The sequence below is a fragment of the Populus euphratica genome, unplaced genomic scaffold (assembly GCF_000495115.2).
Source record: "Populus euphratica unplaced genomic scaffold, PopEup_1.0 scaffold8.1, whole genome shotgun sequence".
Lineage (NCBI taxonomy): Eukaryota > Viridiplantae > Streptophyta > Magnoliopsida > Malpighiales > Salicaceae > Populus > Populus euphratica.
Window position 1 is genome coordinate 2,510,729 of NW_011499855.1, and position 16,879 is coordinate 2,527,607.

General features: G+C 32.0%; 1 protein-coding gene across 4 annotated transcripts; it reads left to right on the top strand.

Moving 5' to 3' along the window:
• The first annotated feature begins 665 nt into the window (after positions 1–665).
• Positions 666–6,922, top strand: LOC105123078 (Tetratricopeptide repeat (TPR)-like superfamily protein). 4 transcript variants are annotated; one of them, XM_011022546.1, is made up of 4 exons: positions 666–3,227; positions 3,370–3,430; positions 4,290–4,346; positions 6,465–6,922. In XM_011022546.1, the coding sequence occupies exon 1, from the start codon at positions 752–754 to the stop codon at positions 3,212–3,214; it is 2,463 nt and encodes an 820-aa protein (XP_011020848.1). In that variant the 5' UTR covers positions 666–751; the 3' UTR covers positions 3,215–3,227; positions 3,370–3,430; positions 4,290–4,346; positions 6,465–6,922. The 4 variants fall into 4 exon arrangements, with proteins under 4 accessions (XP_011020848.1, XP_011020850.1, XP_011020849.1 ...); XM_011022548.1 differs by lacking the exon at positions 3,370–3,430 and having other exon boundaries at positions 4,497–6,922; XM_011022547.1 differs by lacking the exon at positions 3,370–3,430.
• Positions 6,923–16,879: the final 9,957 nt, after the last annotated feature.

Here is a 16,879-nt window from a genome sequence, read left to right on the forward strand (position 1 = left end):
AAGCTCTTTAATTATTAAATGAATTATAATAGCAATACAATAAATAATTAGATATATATTTTTAAAATGATATTAAATATTAGGACACATAAAATTTATATTCTAGAAGATAATTGCAATTTTTGAACCAAACTACATGTTTTTTTTTTTTTTTAACATCACTCCTGTAATAGGATGTCCGTCAATTGCCTCGTAAGTTCTCCGTGATTGATTCATGATTTGGTGAGATGCCATCTGGGAAGGTGACTGCTTGTAACAATATACTTCTAGCGCATGAATTGTATAGTTTTTTCAATCAAGCTCTTGAATTTTTATTTTTCTCAATAGTATCCAATCATGCATATCCCTTACCTGCTTTACTAACTTTTCTTTAATGCAAAATGGTCCCTAATTAGAAGCAACCATTGGATAAAAAAAAAAAAACAGAAATAAGCTCTTGCATGATGAGTATACATCTCCTGAAAAACAGAAAAAAAAGGAGATGGCAGTGTAATGGATTATCATGGCATTGCAGTAGCCTGTTAAACATGTTCAGAGTGTAGGGTCTGGGCCAGAACTGCACAGATCACTGCATGCTTTGCCCAATGGCATGTCAAAACTACGGGCTGGGTCTGCACGGCTCGGCCCTTATGCCTCAGTCTCAATCTCTATTCCGCGTTCACCCCCCTCCACTGTAGCCGTTGATGGCCTTCACTCGTTATGCTCCTCCGCTTATCCTTTTCAAATATCTGTTAACCAAAATCAAAAGCGCATGATCAGATTGCTTCGCTCTAAATTACTACAACATCCTAATCATTCTAAATCCAACACCGCATTATGCATCATCACTCAACGTACATTCTTAGCCCAACGCACTTCTCATTCTTCACAAGAATTCAACACTTACATTTATGGTTCTTTACTCCAAAGTTGTATCCGAAACGGTGACTGCGCCACCGGAAAATATCTCCATTGTGAGATTATAAAGAAGGGAAATTGCTTGGACTTGTTTGCCAACAACATTCTTTTAAATTTTTATGTAAAATACGACTCATTACCTGATGCAGCTAAGCTGTTCGATGAAATGCCTGACAGAAATACGGTGTCTTTTGTTACTTTGATTCAAGGTTATAGTCAGTGTCTTAGATTTTCTGAAGCTATTGGGTTGTTTTCTAGGTTACATGGAGAGGGTCATGAGCTTAACCCTTTTGTTTTTAGTACTGTTTTGAAGCTGCTTGTCAGTGCTGAGTGGGCTAAATTGGGGTTTAGTGTCCATGCTTGTGTTTACAAGCTTGGTTTTGATTCTGACGCCTTTGTGGGCACTGCTTTGATTGATTGTTACTCTGTTTGTGGGTACGCTGAATGTGCAAGACAAGTTTTTGATGCGATTGAATACAAGGATATGGTTTCTTGGACTGGGATGGTTGCTTGTTATGTAGAGAATGAGTGTTTTGAAGAGTCTTTGAAGCTTTTTTCTCGGATGAGGATAGTTGGGTTTAAACCAAATAATTTTACCTTTGCGAGTGTGTTGAAGGCTTGTGTTGGGCTGGAGATGTTTAATGTGGGAAAGGCTGTACATGGATGTGCTTTCAAAACATCTTATTTGGAAGAACTTTTTGTTGGTGTTGAATTGATTGACTTGTACATTAAATCCGGGGATGTTGATGATGCTTTACAGGTGTTTGAAGAGATGCCTAAAGATGATGTGATTCCTTGGAGTTTTATGATTGCTCGGTATGCTCAGAGTGAGCAGAGTGAAGAGGCTATTGAGATGTTTTGTAGGATGAGGCGAGGTTTGGTGCTTCCTAATCAGTTTACGCTGGCTAGTTTACTGCAAGCATGTGCGAGCTTGGTGGATTTGCAATTGGGGAATCAAATCCATTGCCACGTAGTTAAGGTTGGTTTAGATATGAATGTTTTTGTGTCAAATGCTTTAATGGATATGTATGCTAAATGTGGAAGGATGGAGAACTCATTGCAACTATTTTCAGAATCACCAAACTGTACTGATGTGAGTTGGAATACGGTGATTGTTGGCTATGTGCAGGCAGGCAATGGGGAGAAGGCATTGAGTTTGTTTAAAGATATGCTTGAATGCCAAGTTCAGGGAACGGAAGTGACATACTCTAGCGTGCTTCGTGCTTGTGCTGGTATTGCTGCCTTGGAACCAGGCAGTCAGATTCATTCCTTGTCAGTGAAAACTATTTATGACAAAAACACCGTGGTTGGCAATGCTTTGATAGATATGTATGCCAAATGTGGAAACATTAAAGATGCACGTTTAGTGTTTGACATGCTAAGGGAACATGATCAAGTGTCATGGAACGCTATGATTTCAGGATATTCTGTGCATGGACTATATGGAGAAGCTCTAAAAACTTTTGAATTGATGCTGAAAACAGGGTGTAAACCAGACAAGGTGACTTTTGTTGGTATCCTGTCAGCGTGTAGCAATGCCGGACTCTTAGATAGAGGACAAGCTTATTTTAAATCTATGGTAGAAGAATATGACATTGAACCATGTGCAGAGCACTACACTTGTATGGTCTGGCTTTTAGGGAGATCAGGTCATCTTGATAAGGCTGCTAAGTTGGTTCACGAAATTCCATTTGAGCCTAGTGTTATGGTGTGGCGGGCCTTACTCAGTGCTTGTGTCATCCATACTGATGTTGAACTTGGAAGAATTTCTGCCCAGCGTGTTCTTGAGATAGAACCAGAAGACGACTCAACACATGTATTATTGTCAAACATATACGCTAATGCAAGGAGGTGGGGAAATGTGGCCTCCATTAGGACAAGCATGAAAAGGAAAGGAATCAGGAAAGAACCAGGCCTAAGTTGGATTGAGAACCAGGGTAGGGTTCATTATTTTTCTGTGGGGGACACTTCACATCCTGACACAAAATTGATTAACGGGATGCTGGAGTGGTTGAACATGAAAGCCAGGAATGAAGGTTATGTTCCTGATTTTAGTTCTGTTTTGCTTGATGTGGAGGATGTTGACAAGGAACAGCGATTGTGGGTCCACAGTGAAAGACTAGCTTTAGCCTATGGTCTAATTAGAACACCATCCATAAACCCTCTTCGAATTATAAAGAATCTCCGAATATGTGCAGACTGTCATGCTGCAATAAAATTAATATCAAAGATCGTGCAGCGTGATATCATTATCAGAGATATGAATCGTTTCCATCACTTTCATGAGGGAATTTGCTCTTGTGGTGATTACTGGTGATTGATGTAAAAAGGTAGATTTTGATTTTTTGGGAGCTAGACTTTCCATCCGCATGATAAAGTTCCTAATCATGGTGGTTTGTTTATTATAAGGAAGCCTCTGCTTTCTGCTTTTTATTCATGAAATCAAATCCATCAACATTTATGTCCATGTAGTGCTAAACTCTGACCTAATATGCAGTTGCACGTTGGCCATATATCAGCTCAGCTGCAGAAGGTACAAAAATAGTGAAACAACCCCGTCTAACTTTTTATGATACATTTTAGTTTGGGAGTTGGTCATAAGATTTAATTTGCGAACAAGCACCGAAGTTTCCTGAACTCAGATGAATGCTGTGCAAATCATCTGTTGACCTCGGGTGCCTCATTCCTGTCTTTAGTAATTGCCTGTTGTTGGAAGATCCTGTTTTTGCCCTTTATACTTCTCCAAATTTTCCAGTTTATATGCTCAAAAATATTTTGTGTGTGCATTCTGGGAAGATGAGGTTGATTATAGAATTTAAGGGGTCACTTTTCTATGCCAGTTAAATCCCTGAAATGATATATTGTGCGTCTTGTATAAATACATGGGAAGGAGTTAATCTGCGTAGGGACTGGTTCTTGTGTAACTCAATGGATTGATTTTTTTTTCATCAATTACAATGACACTGCTAATTTTTGGCGCTGGCAATTCTTTTTATGCTAATTTATGTCTTTGAAAGAAGTGGCAGCTCAAAAGCTGCTCAAATTTGTGGAAATACTTTTATCCCTTATGCTTTCAATAGGTTCTGCTAATTATATCAAGAATCATCTAATCAATAAGGCTTAGGAGGCGATGTTTAGTTGAACAGCTTGGTCATCATGATAGGTTGTTTTCAGGAAACATGATATTTAAAATATGAAGGCCCTTACATCTAATAAATTGAGAACTTCCTTTATTACATAGCTGGCTGCCTGGATTCAAGCATTATCTTTTGCGTGGAAATGTTGTCTTTAATTTTTCTATCATTTTCCAAACAAAAAAGAAAAAGAAGAGGATGTTACAGCCTGATTTTATTATTTGGAATGTTCACAATTGACCTCAAATGTTCTTGCAGCTTTGGCATTGATCACAATGGATAGATTCTTTCACCCTAGAGAATGAAGTGCAGGAGGTATGAATCTACAACCAATCTATCTATATATTGATTGATATTCTTGAAGTGGTATTTTTTTTTTAATTTGGTTTTGGATAGCTAGCTTCTTTTGAACTATATCTTGAGTGATTGACGTGATGCATCCCCAATTATTCACATCCGGTGCTGAAATTTATTGCCTTCGAGAAGGATGTGATTGTATAAAAGATGCACGTGTCTAAGAAAAGTGCTTCATGCATCCTTCTGGATTTTCTTGTTGGCTGTCCTATTATAACTGTTGCAGTTGATGAAAGTGCCTTTAAGCTCTGCCTTCGTTGAGGGAATATACACTTACTCTTAACAGTTTCAACTTACAAAAGGGCAAGAGAGTGAACTGCCTTTATCCTCTCAAAATATGCTTTAACCTTAGAATTTTTGTTTTGGAAGTGTTTATTTCAGTTGCTTTTTAAAGAGTTATTGATCATCAGAACACGAGGACTCTTAATATTGAAGCTTGCTACACTGATGCCTTGTTAAATGTATATGATGCATCTTCCGGGTTTCATCAGGGTAAATTTATCCATTTTGGGGAAACCAAAAAAGAAAAAAGAGAGAGAGAATAAGTTCCTAATGAAGTTTTTGGAATCAAATTGCCTCCCATATTGGTTTAAATATAACAAATTTGGTTCAAAACACTGCCTTCAATGATTATTCCCGTGGCAGCAATGTCGAGAGTTTTTTCATGCAAACATATGTTACAATTGCCCGTCCATGTTTTATGCTTGTTAAATCATCTACTTTCGATCATTGAAGTTGTCCTGGTGAGGCTTGGTGGAACCAAGTTATTATTTGTTTTGTGCATTAAACAAAAATGAAGAAAATGCACTGCCCTAGCGTTGTATGCATGGTGGCATTTTTATGAATCAAACAGTCATGTTCTATGTGAGCATTGAAGGGTTAGAAATGGCAATGACAGTGATGAAGATGTTTCTGCAGTTGGGGAGAGGGAGAAAGAGGAAAAATGAATGAAAAAAAGAAGAAAGATGTAAATCTGTGAAATTAAAAGCAGAACTGAAATTCATAAAATAATTACGAAGAACTAGAAAGGCATGCAACACGATATAATTAGAAAAGAAAAGTCTAACCACTGCTTATTGTGGTAACTGCAAAAATTTACGTGTAGATTGGAAAGAGATGAAGAAAAAGGGAAATAGTTAAGACCACAGCCAATTGCGATGCATGTAACACATGGTGGAGGGCCCGTATGTAATGTCCATGTGATTTGTCCGCTCAAAATTTCATAATCATTGTTACCAGTATACGGAGTGACTAGAATATAATGTATACCACTGATGATAATGTGCTCTTGGCTTTTTGTGTAGTCCTCATCGTATGTTTGGATTTGTAATCATAGTTCTTGACAAGCATGCCATTCCATGAATTTAGCATCATCCATCATTTTCGTACCCACATTCAAAGTTGTGGGCAATGAGACATCTTTATTTAAATCCTATTTGGTTCGTCTTTAGGTCAAACTGGGAATATGGTGCTCATTGACCACAACAATATTTTGTCCTCACAGACCTCGCTCATGTTTCATTCAGATCCTTCATTGTTTGTAGTCATTGATAGCGGATGATATTCGTGATATGTCTCTCTAGCATGTATGTGCTGACAATTACTATTATATCACAATTTGCATCTGTGTGGTTCATACTTCCGCTACATGGCAGAAGGCATCATTTCACACTTTGGAAAAGTTCTAGATATGTTGGAATCCTCAGTGCTCTTCTTAGGACTTCTGGTTTGTTAGTCATGTTTCAAATAAAATCACTAGCATTATTGATGTTTTGACTCTTGAGATCCCTTCTCATCTTCCAAAATCATGTTATAGCCCATAGAGGATAGAGAAAATTTGCCATGCTAGCAAGTTCACTGCATCTCAAATTTTTACTGGATGAAAGGGCTATGGTAACACTGATGTTTCAACATTCCCTCATTCCCACTTACAGTATTTTAGTTGATCATGGAATTGGACCTGTCATCCGAGAAAATTGTCTTCTTTTTTTTTACACTTGCCCTAGCCTCTATTGTTAAATATTTGAATATAGTATTATTACTCCTGATATGTTTCCCTCTTTTTGATTGCTGTTCTAGTATTACTCTGCATGAAGATTTGCTAAAGTTAGTGGTATCCACTGTGCTATGTTCGTTCATCATGAAGACAGATGCAGAAAGCTTTTGACGCATTTGAGCTACTAATATGTGCTTCATATGGAGAATTGTGAAGGTTTCCATTGCTTGTTATATAATCCTCAAATTAGATGGGTGGATATCGATTCCAGAAATGTCAAGGAAGCTCGATCTTTGTTTTTTTAAGCTTATAATGAACTGGCCTTTCTATTTTAGTAGTTTGGAGCAGGCTTAACATCACTAATTTCCTAGCTCTTCTCATTTTGCTCGAGGAACTTTTAAGAAAGCAGCAGTTGGGCTTACAGATCAGGGGACCTCCTATGTTGGTGAATATCCCCGTCAGAATAGAATTGACGAACCACCTATAACGATTTGGTGCTCTAGTTTTACCACTCTCAACTGGTTTTTACTAATTATGTCAATCTTAACATGAATTGCCATTTGACTTGATTTCTATTTCGTCTTACTAACCATAATTTTTTAGTTCTCATCTTCCTCCTTGTGAGTGCGAAAGTGGAGTAAAGATTAAATCAGATTTATATCCATGACAAGTATTAGAGCGTCTTTCTCATGGACTAAACATCTTTATGCATCGGTAAATGATAAAGGTAGGAAACCATCCTTGTTGGACAGTTAATGAAAACGACCTCACCTTGCGTTCAGAATTAGCAAGGCCGAAGTGACAAGCAAGGTTATCACTCAGGGAAGCGATTTGTTTTTTTTTCTTTTGCAAATGACCTAACATTACCTTTTACTTTGTGATCTTGAGGGAAGGTTTGGTAACGTGAATGTTGCTCCTAGTAAATTTCCTCCGGTCTAGCTGTTTCTCTCAATTGAACAGATAACAGTTACACATTCCGGCAAGCTTAATTAGCATCGGCTACCATGAAGAATTAGAATATGGAAAAATGTAGGTGCCAATCCAGGAGCCACATGCAGGCTGGTGTCCTGTAAGGAGAGCGGAGAAACGTTTACAATTGCACCCCTTTTTCTCCCTTGCGAAAACCTCTTTTGCCATGCTTGGTTCGTATGAGGTTAAAAATTTAGAGAAACAAAAATGTTGAGAGTAAAGATCTAATAGTTCAAAGTGTTAAAAGAGTAAAACAATATCAATAGATGAAAATTTAAAGATGTTTGATAAGAATTGAAAAAAAAAAAAAGGATAATAGTGAATCCCACTTAAATTAAAGCAAATGTAATATTAAATTTAATTGTAAAAAAATATTAAATAATATATAGTTACTGTTTAAAATTTGAGATAGAATCAAAACGATGAAGAAAAGTTGAAAATGAAAAAAAAAAGGAGGGGAAAAACACGGAAAAACCCTTTTACTCTCTCCTCTCCAAGGTTAATATTTAACTCCCCCTTTGAGGGTTAAATGTTAACCTCCTTTTAATCTTTTCCTCCTCTAAAAAATGTATAAAACATGAGTAATTAAAGAGTGTGAAGAATGATAAATTTCTGTCTCGTTTACCCTCTTACCTACCAAATATATCCTAAACCTGAGCTAACCAGTAATCTTTCATCTCCTTTGCTCTCCTACCAAACAGGTACTAGATCTAAGCTATCGGTTAACTTATTCAAGAGCCCACTTTATTTTCTCTTACTGCTAGACCATGGTGTGACAAAACTTCAGAAAGTATTTACATAAATATTTCAAGTAAAACTTAATGTTTCATATCCATGGAGTCTCATGTTTGACATTCCCCAGCTTATTTTTGTGGCCATCACAAGATTAAAAGCTTCCTTCTCCAGTGTGAAAGGTTAAGGGAGATATACCTCAAGGTTAAGAGACTAGCGAAGTTTTGGATGTATCGAGGGTTTTATTATTTTTAAACAACTATAAATGATGATTTGTGTATCGATTGTCTTTGTTTTTTACATAATTTTTTTTTTAATATTCATCTTAGTAGGGTGTTGTTATCATCTTTTAAGTTATCATCTTTTACAAGGGAAATTTATTTTGTTCGGGAATAAATTGATCAAAGAATTTATCTAAATATGAAGACGGTAATTCTTTTACGTTTTCTTTTCTTTTCTTTTTTTCCCTTGAAAAAGAAATAAAAGATTAAACATATATATGATGTTGGGAGAAACAGGTGTCAGGTGAATCTCAGAGAAAGACACTTGAAGGCTGTAAAGGAATAGCCGACCAACATGGACCGCTTTGTAGGAATATATCCTGTCATGTCTAACTGAAAATTGATGGAATTGTTTAGGCGTTGTTAAAATTAATATTTTAGCAACATATATATATATATATATATAGACACACACGCGTAAATGATACCCAATTTTTTGCGTGGCAGGTAGCATTCCTAGCCTGTTTTATTCACGAGGATTAAAATCCCCTTGTTTTAGAATTTCAATTTAAGATGGAGTTGGAGTGAGCATGCACCACACTCCACCCAAAAGAAAAGAAGAAAGAAAGCATCATGGCATTTAATTTCAACGGATATATGAGCTTGCCCATGAAGTTTTTGCTAACCTAATAAAAAGGAGGTGGAAGATGAAAGAAATAAGGCAAACTTTTAGCTAGCTAGCTCTCAAGTTACACTGCATGGACGTCAGCTAAGAATAAAGGCAGCAATTGACAGATAACTAACCAAATTCTTCATATATATATATATATAGACACACACACACACACACAATATGTTCTTGTTTTCATAGTTGTGACCTTTTCTTCCATTAATTTGTTTCCTAACATTTTGACCACAAGCTTTTCACAACTACAGATATATACAACCACAGCCATTTATCACTTGAACTGTACTGTACACAAAATGTACAACAGTACCTGTTGCTTTAAATTAAATGAACACTGATCTCCAATGGCCATTGCCCTTTGACTATCCGATCAGATCATGCCTTTTGCATTAACTTGAAGTCACAAAATCACATGTGCATCAATAAACAATTATTTGTATATTAATATACAAAAATAGCGGCCAACTAAGCCTTCCCTGTAAATAGAAACAGTCAAGTCACGTATTTAAGTTTAAAAAGAAGGCACTACAAAAACAAATCTCTCAAGATATCCCATCCTATAAGATAAATGGTAACCTTCGAATCCAAGAAAATGAAAAAACGTGTGCTGATTGCTTTTCCCTCAGTGTTTCCACATTGTGTATTTCATTGGTTCATTGACTAAGATGATCCATTTCATCAAAGAACCTAATATATATAGCTAGTGGGAGGAATATATGTGCTATGTTACAAGCCAATAATGTGGCAAAAGATTGTGCACAAATAAAGTGCGGAGCCATATTGGCAAGATTCACGTTCGCATATGAATAATATTATCAGTGCATATATATATATGAATGTTTTTTTTTTTCTTAGCTAGCTATAATTATTAGTTTTTTTTTTTTGACCTTTTGATGAGAGATCAAACGTCGACGTGACTCAACTATGACAAATCCATTCATGTTTTATATTCCGGCCCCCACATGAACTATATAATCAAACTAAGATATGCATGGACCCCATCTTCCCACGAAGTTCAAGATTTGCTGACAGAAACAAAATGTAATTTTGATACTTGATATTTTGGTGTCCTTCGGTGTCCTTCTTTATTGATAAGTGGTTTTTCTAAAAGTGATTTTTTATTATTTTTTAATATTTAAAAATTTCATGAAAAATAAATTATAAAATATTTTTTAATATTTAATCATGTTATAAAAAATAAATTAAAAAATAATTTATTAATAATTTATTTTTATAATATTATTAAAATAATAGAAACTAAATCTAACATATAAAAAAATTAGAGGTTAAAATTAAGAAAAAAAATTTAATTTTATAAATTAAATAAATAGTAATCGGAACAATAAAAATCAAATATGACAATAATTTTATAAATTAAATAAATAGTAATCAGAACAATAAAAATCAAATATGATAAATAAAAAATTTTAAAAATAATGAAATTAATTTTTTAATTTTATAAATTATTTCAAATAAAATAAATATTAATAAAAAAAAATAGAGAACAAACATGATTGATAACAAAATTTTAATTGAAAAAAGATAATAAATAATAAATAATAATTAAAATTGATATAAAAATTAAATTATATCAAATTCTAAAAAATGAAACCAAAAAAAACTCAAAATAAAATATATAACAATAAAAAAATTATAGATCAAATTTTATATAACCAATAAATGACAATATATGTTTAAATTTTTTATAATTTTTGAAAATCACATTCCACCTGAAATAAAAAAATACTTTTTTAAAAATTAAACTAATTTTTTTATTGATCATTTTTTAATAGTAAATAAATACAAAAACCCTTTTCAATAAAACAAATGAAAACTTGAGTTCTATCAATAATCTACTATATAATAACAACAATAATAATACACTAGCTAACTAGTAACGTAATTAGGAAAATAAAAATAAAGTACACACATTTGATTAGTATCTTTTGTTATAAGAAAATAGATATAAAAAAAGATAAATAAAATATTTAATAAGGATAAAGATAAAGATAAATTTATTTTTTAAATAATTTTAATTCTTTATAAAACTCGAATAACAAGGAAATATATATATATATGTCTTCTGTATAATAGTTATATTCATTTTTCTAATTTTAAAAGAGAAACCACATGCTATGATACATTTTTGTTCTCAAATTCAATAGAAAATAGAAATAAAAATGGCGGCAATGAAAAAAGAAAAGGAGCAGGAGGAGAAGGATACGTGGTGGTGAAGATGTAGGGGAAGGGGGGTCCACAGAGGAGCCCCCATGAACTCCGGCTTTGCACGCGCAGTCAGGTAATTGGGACCCACGTAGAAACAGACCCCAGCACGTCCATGCAAAAAAAAAAAAAAGGGATTAAGAGCGTGGAATTTTATGGACCCCATGGCTGCCGGTATTGTCTGGGAAACCGGAGGCTGCATGCTTCTTACCTTGAGCCATCGACCACCGTAGAGCTAGAATCCCTTCTCTGTCTTTCTGGGTGGTTGTTTTTTCCGAGAGGTGGTGGGTTTCATCATTATTGTTCCTCATTAAACATGGAGAGATGCAGAGTCCACGCTTTCAAGACTGAATTTTAACGGTGTGTGGCACTGACCCCAACACACACTACAAAGTGCTTCTTTTAGCACTTCCCGAAAACAAATGCAGAGTTGATTAGTTTGTTTGCATGTTTGATTCTTTTCAGGGACTGATCTCCTTTGTTTTTTAGATATGACCAATGAAAAGGCGGTGCATGGATTAATTACCGAGGAGAAGTATAATCGCTCTTAATCATTTACTACGGCTCGCGCTCCAACATGAATTGGATTTTTTTAAAATAAATAAATAATTAAAAAATAATAAAATCAATAAAAATAAAAATAGTCAATCATTGTAGAAATAACATTCCACTTAACTCATTATTTAACTTAAATTTATAATTAAATTATATAAGAGTTATTTTAATATAATATAGTCAATTTGATTAATTTAAAAATAATATAAATAATTGTTTAAAAAACTAGAAAATAAAATAAAAATAATTATAGAAAAAAAGGGGTCGCAGTAAAGGTTTGAACTCTTTGCCATAGAAGTCTTTGATTGATGTTAGCTTTTTCCATAAAACATTCACAAATAAATTAATGAAATAATTACTTCTTTTCATGCTTTATCAATCAGTTAATATTTATAAATCCATAATTTATCACTTGTAATATCTGATTGTGTGACTTTAGTATAATTTTTTTGTTTGTAATTTATTTTCCTATTTTGTTTACTGCAGTACTAGAAATACTTTTAGTATTTCTAAAAGGAAATTGCAGAAAAAATAGGTGTATTAAATTTGGAGACTAATGATTATATACTGCTTTTCCCTGTTGTCCTGATCGGTGCGATCGCCCTCATATTGTGCTAAGCTCATCACTCAAATGAAGTGACTATATATATAACAACAACAACAACAACGATACAATGCTATTAATTAATTATCATATCTATGAACCAGCTGGGAGAATAATAGAGAAAAGCACCTTGCTTTTGAATGCCACTTGAACGAACACAGATGGTGCGTGAAAATAAAAATAATTCCTATCGGTTTTCCACAGGAAATCACTAGCAGAAGCACTTTCGCGTCAGAACAAAATACCTTTGTTTTTACCAGCTAATGAACTTCAGTTAATGTCTGGAAGGAGGGGAGTCTAGCTTCGAAACCTGCTATAACGAAGGATTAATTAATGTGACCATTATCATAAAGATGAAAAATTATCCCGAGCAGTTCTTGTTTTAGATGTAGATTTTAAGCTCGATTCTAAATTAATAAATGCTAAAATTGATTCTGTCATCTCTTGAGAAAAACCAAGAGGATTTAGAGAGGGGGAGAGATAGAAATAGAGATGATTAATAGGATTTTGTTAAGCTAGTCATTAATTTGTACCTTCAACAAAGGAGCTTCAAGTTCAAATAACAACTCATATGCTCAGCGTCGTCATTAATTTTTCTTTTATCCATCTTTCGTGGATTTTTTTAAATTAACGTATTATCTTTTAATACGTTTGATTTATTATTTTTATGTTTTAAAAATATTTTTTAAAAAACTTAAATTTTGAATTAACTATATTTTAATATTTCTAAATTGTTTTAACATGTTGATGTAAAAAATAAATTTTAAAAAATAAAAAATATTATTTTATATATTTTTAAATAATTTTTTTTAAATAATCATTATCATTTTTTAATAATAAAATAAAATTTATCAAAAATTTTCTTTCGTGTCAAAATGTAGTGAGAGTGTTACAAAAACTTGGATTGTGAAACATAAAAAGTAAGAGAGAGAGAGAGAGAGAGTATAGTAGGGGGAGTGAGACAGAAAAGGAGAAGGGGAAAAGGTGAGTTAGCTCCAAGTCAATAGTAGTGTAATTGCAAGTACCCTTTTTCGTAGTAAAATTCATAATAAAGATAAATGTAAATAATGATAACAGGGGAGAAAGTGGATGGTGTTGTCAAAAAAAGCGAATCTCTGAACCAGCCGGCCAAGAAAAAGAGGCAAGACAATAGACATGCATCTGTTTTTTACATAGAAACGCTGGGGCTTGGAAATGATGAGGTTTGTGTGAATTGATGACGCTCTGTGTGTGGGAAGCAGTGTAGAACAACCAGATAAATTATTAATTATGAACAAGTGGAAACACTAAAACGAAATATTTAATAATTAAGAACAAAATATTCATAATTGTCTGTATAGAAACATGTTAAAATAATATTTTTTATTTTTTAAAATTATTTTTAATATTAATATATAAATAAATTAAAAAATATTAAAAAACCATTATAACTCAATAATTTAAAATAATTTAAATTATTAGGTAAGATTTCAAGATATAATTTATATTTATTTTTTAACATATCATTTCAAGTGAATTTTTTTTGAATTTGAAACTTACATATATTTACACCTTTTACACCATCTTATATTTAATTTGTATCAAATAAATAATGATGATAAAATTTAAACGAGTGACTGTTTGGTCATCAAATTTCCGATACCATATTAAAAAACTATTATAGTCTACTAGCTTAAACTCAAAATATAATTTATATTATTTTAAAAAAATATAAAAAATTATTCTTTAAAAAAACCATGATTTCCGAAATAACTCTTAATGTTTGGTTACATTAAAGATAATGCATTGAGCTGGTTCCTTGGCTTTCTAAATTTATCATCTTCATCTTTAACACTGAAATCTTAGAAACATAATTTAGATAGTAAATGAATTTGTTACTAAATCCTACACATCTGCTTTCAGTTGAATCATAAACCTATCGATTTTATCCATTGGATTCCAAACATTTTTTACAATTTTCAATTTATATTTTTATCAATTTTTCTTAACAATTTAAGTGTACGTTATGCACATATTTTATATGCTAAACCGATGTTGATTTAAAAAAAAATAATTAAAAAGTTAATGAAAATAAACATTTTTTTAATCTAATATGAATATTTATACATTAAAACAACACTAGTTTGAAGAAAATTTGACAAAAATATTTATAAACATTAACAAAAAAGACTAATTCGAAGATTATTTGAAATGTTTGTGATTAAATTAATGAAATTTGAAGAATTGAGACTGAATTTAGAATGAATATTAATTAAGTTTGGGACTAAATTAAACTTCAACCAAACTACTTTATAAATTTCAAATATGTTTAAAATAAATACAAGCTAGGTTTTTATTCCCTGGTAATGCCAGTTTATACGCTTCCGTTGGTTCATATCCACAAAAGTTTGAACGTAAAATGCCCTAAGGCTAAACTAGAGAAAGATTGTACAGATGAGGACAAACCGCAAATCAAAATGTTGAGTGCCATGACGATATCCAATTGATTGACCTACCACAATAGTCTTCGAGTAAATCTTTCGAGATTTCACGCAGCTTTTTTATCGGAGATAAATGCCTTGGGGAATATTTTCATTTCAGAATATTCTCTTTGATTTCTCATATAAAAAAAAATGCCACATGATGCCTAGCGTCTAAAGTTAACCACAGGTTACCATAACAATGCAATAACATTCCCTCTGGGTGAATATTGAGTTCCTACAATTACACTTTAAGCCACAATCAGTATTCTCTAATAACTCATAGTTTAATTGGGTTGAAGGACTTGATTGCCTTCATCTTTAGATAAAAAGAAAGTACTTCTAGTTTTATACTAGATGATCTTGCCTGCTTAATTTATATATCACAATGAGAAAAATACATAATATGTATTGATATAAAATTTTCATTTTCATTTGAAATTTAAAAAATATTGTTGATAAATTACTTAATTTTTCAAATTCAATATACTGGTAATAATTTATCTTTAACATTTCTTCTAATTCTATCACAAATATACACTGATATTTTGAATTTTGTCTAAAATCCTTTATATCTTCAATTGTGTGAAATCTTAAGTAATAAAGATGAATATAACAAAAGAGAAAAATCAAGAAAGAACATTTAACATGGTTTGAGAATATGTTTATATTCATACAAGCAATGAACTATATTACACTATATATCAAATTAGGGTACCTATAGAACATGTATTTTTAGTAAACCAATGATGCTTAAACAACAACTTTTCTAAGGTCTTCACTCCATCAAGTAAGCAAACTTGCCTGTTGATATTTTAAGCTAACCTATTAAATTTTACTTGTTGTATAATTAAAACTTTAGATTATTAATGTAGGATTTGTATTTCAAGGTTTGTTTGAGATTTGAGTAAAATAAATTTAAATTGTCACTTAATAAAATTGAGTGTGATTTTATAACTTAGGTGTGTTAAAATTTAGTTTTTGTCGATTTTATGGTTAAGCTGGAAATTTAGAAAAAAATAAATTTGTGTGGAATTGATATGATTAAATATATTAATTTAGGTTGAATAAGTTTGAATTGAAGAAATAATGAATAATTAGTCGGGTTCCAATTAATTTAGTCAATTTAGAGACATCAAATGAATGTGTAATTGATAATAATTAGTATATCAATTAATGTTAGTATATCAATTAATGTTATTTATTCTTGAATTGAATAAATAATGAGTAACTAGTTGGGCACCAATTATCATGCCAATTTTAAGGTTTAGTTGAAAAATTATGGAAAATTAAATTTATATGGAATTGATAAGAATTAGAGTTAAATACGATTCAATTGAATTATGAATTATATTTTCTAAATTGAAGAAATTGAGTTACTTTGAAATGTAAGAGATGATGGGTTATTAAGTTGTTATTGTGAATTATTAGTTGGTATACATGTAAGTTAATTGTGACTCTTTTATAATAAATAGTTAAATTTGTTATTGGAATGTTTTATTATCGTTTTGATTAAAAAACAATGAATTGATTTATATGTCTTTCATCGTGTAACGAAATTAAAAATGCTTTATAATGCATTATATTTATGTCTATTGGGTAGTTTTGTCATATGTTTTTCTAATTTGTGTTCATTGTTTCCTTTTAGATATCATGTTTTCAAAAACAAAAAATCCAAGTCCAACAAGAGCGTTCTTGCTTCATCAAGTATTAATATAGGTGATCTTGCTATGAATTTAGAAGAATACTATATATGAAAGACACCTAATGAAGAAGGTATCGATCAAGGCTCAACCAACATGGATGAGAAATTTGACGAAGACACCACTCATTCTCTTCACGATCCTTAAGTATGGTTGTAGGTTGCTGCAAATGATGAACCTCATATGAATTGAGTTTATATTTTGCTTATGGCATCGTCCAAGAACTAAAAAAGGGTCATATTATTTAAATTTTAGATATATTACATGTTGGTCTATGCTATTCATCATATAAATTTGATGAGATCATGTTGGAAAAGGTTTAGGAACAAGTGATTGTTGAGTTG

Excerpts from the sequence above, each read along its gene's own strand:
- LOC105123078 (XM_011022546.1), top strand. The coding sequence starts at position 752 with ATGATCAGATTGCTTCGCTCTAAATTACTACAACATCCTAATCATTCT.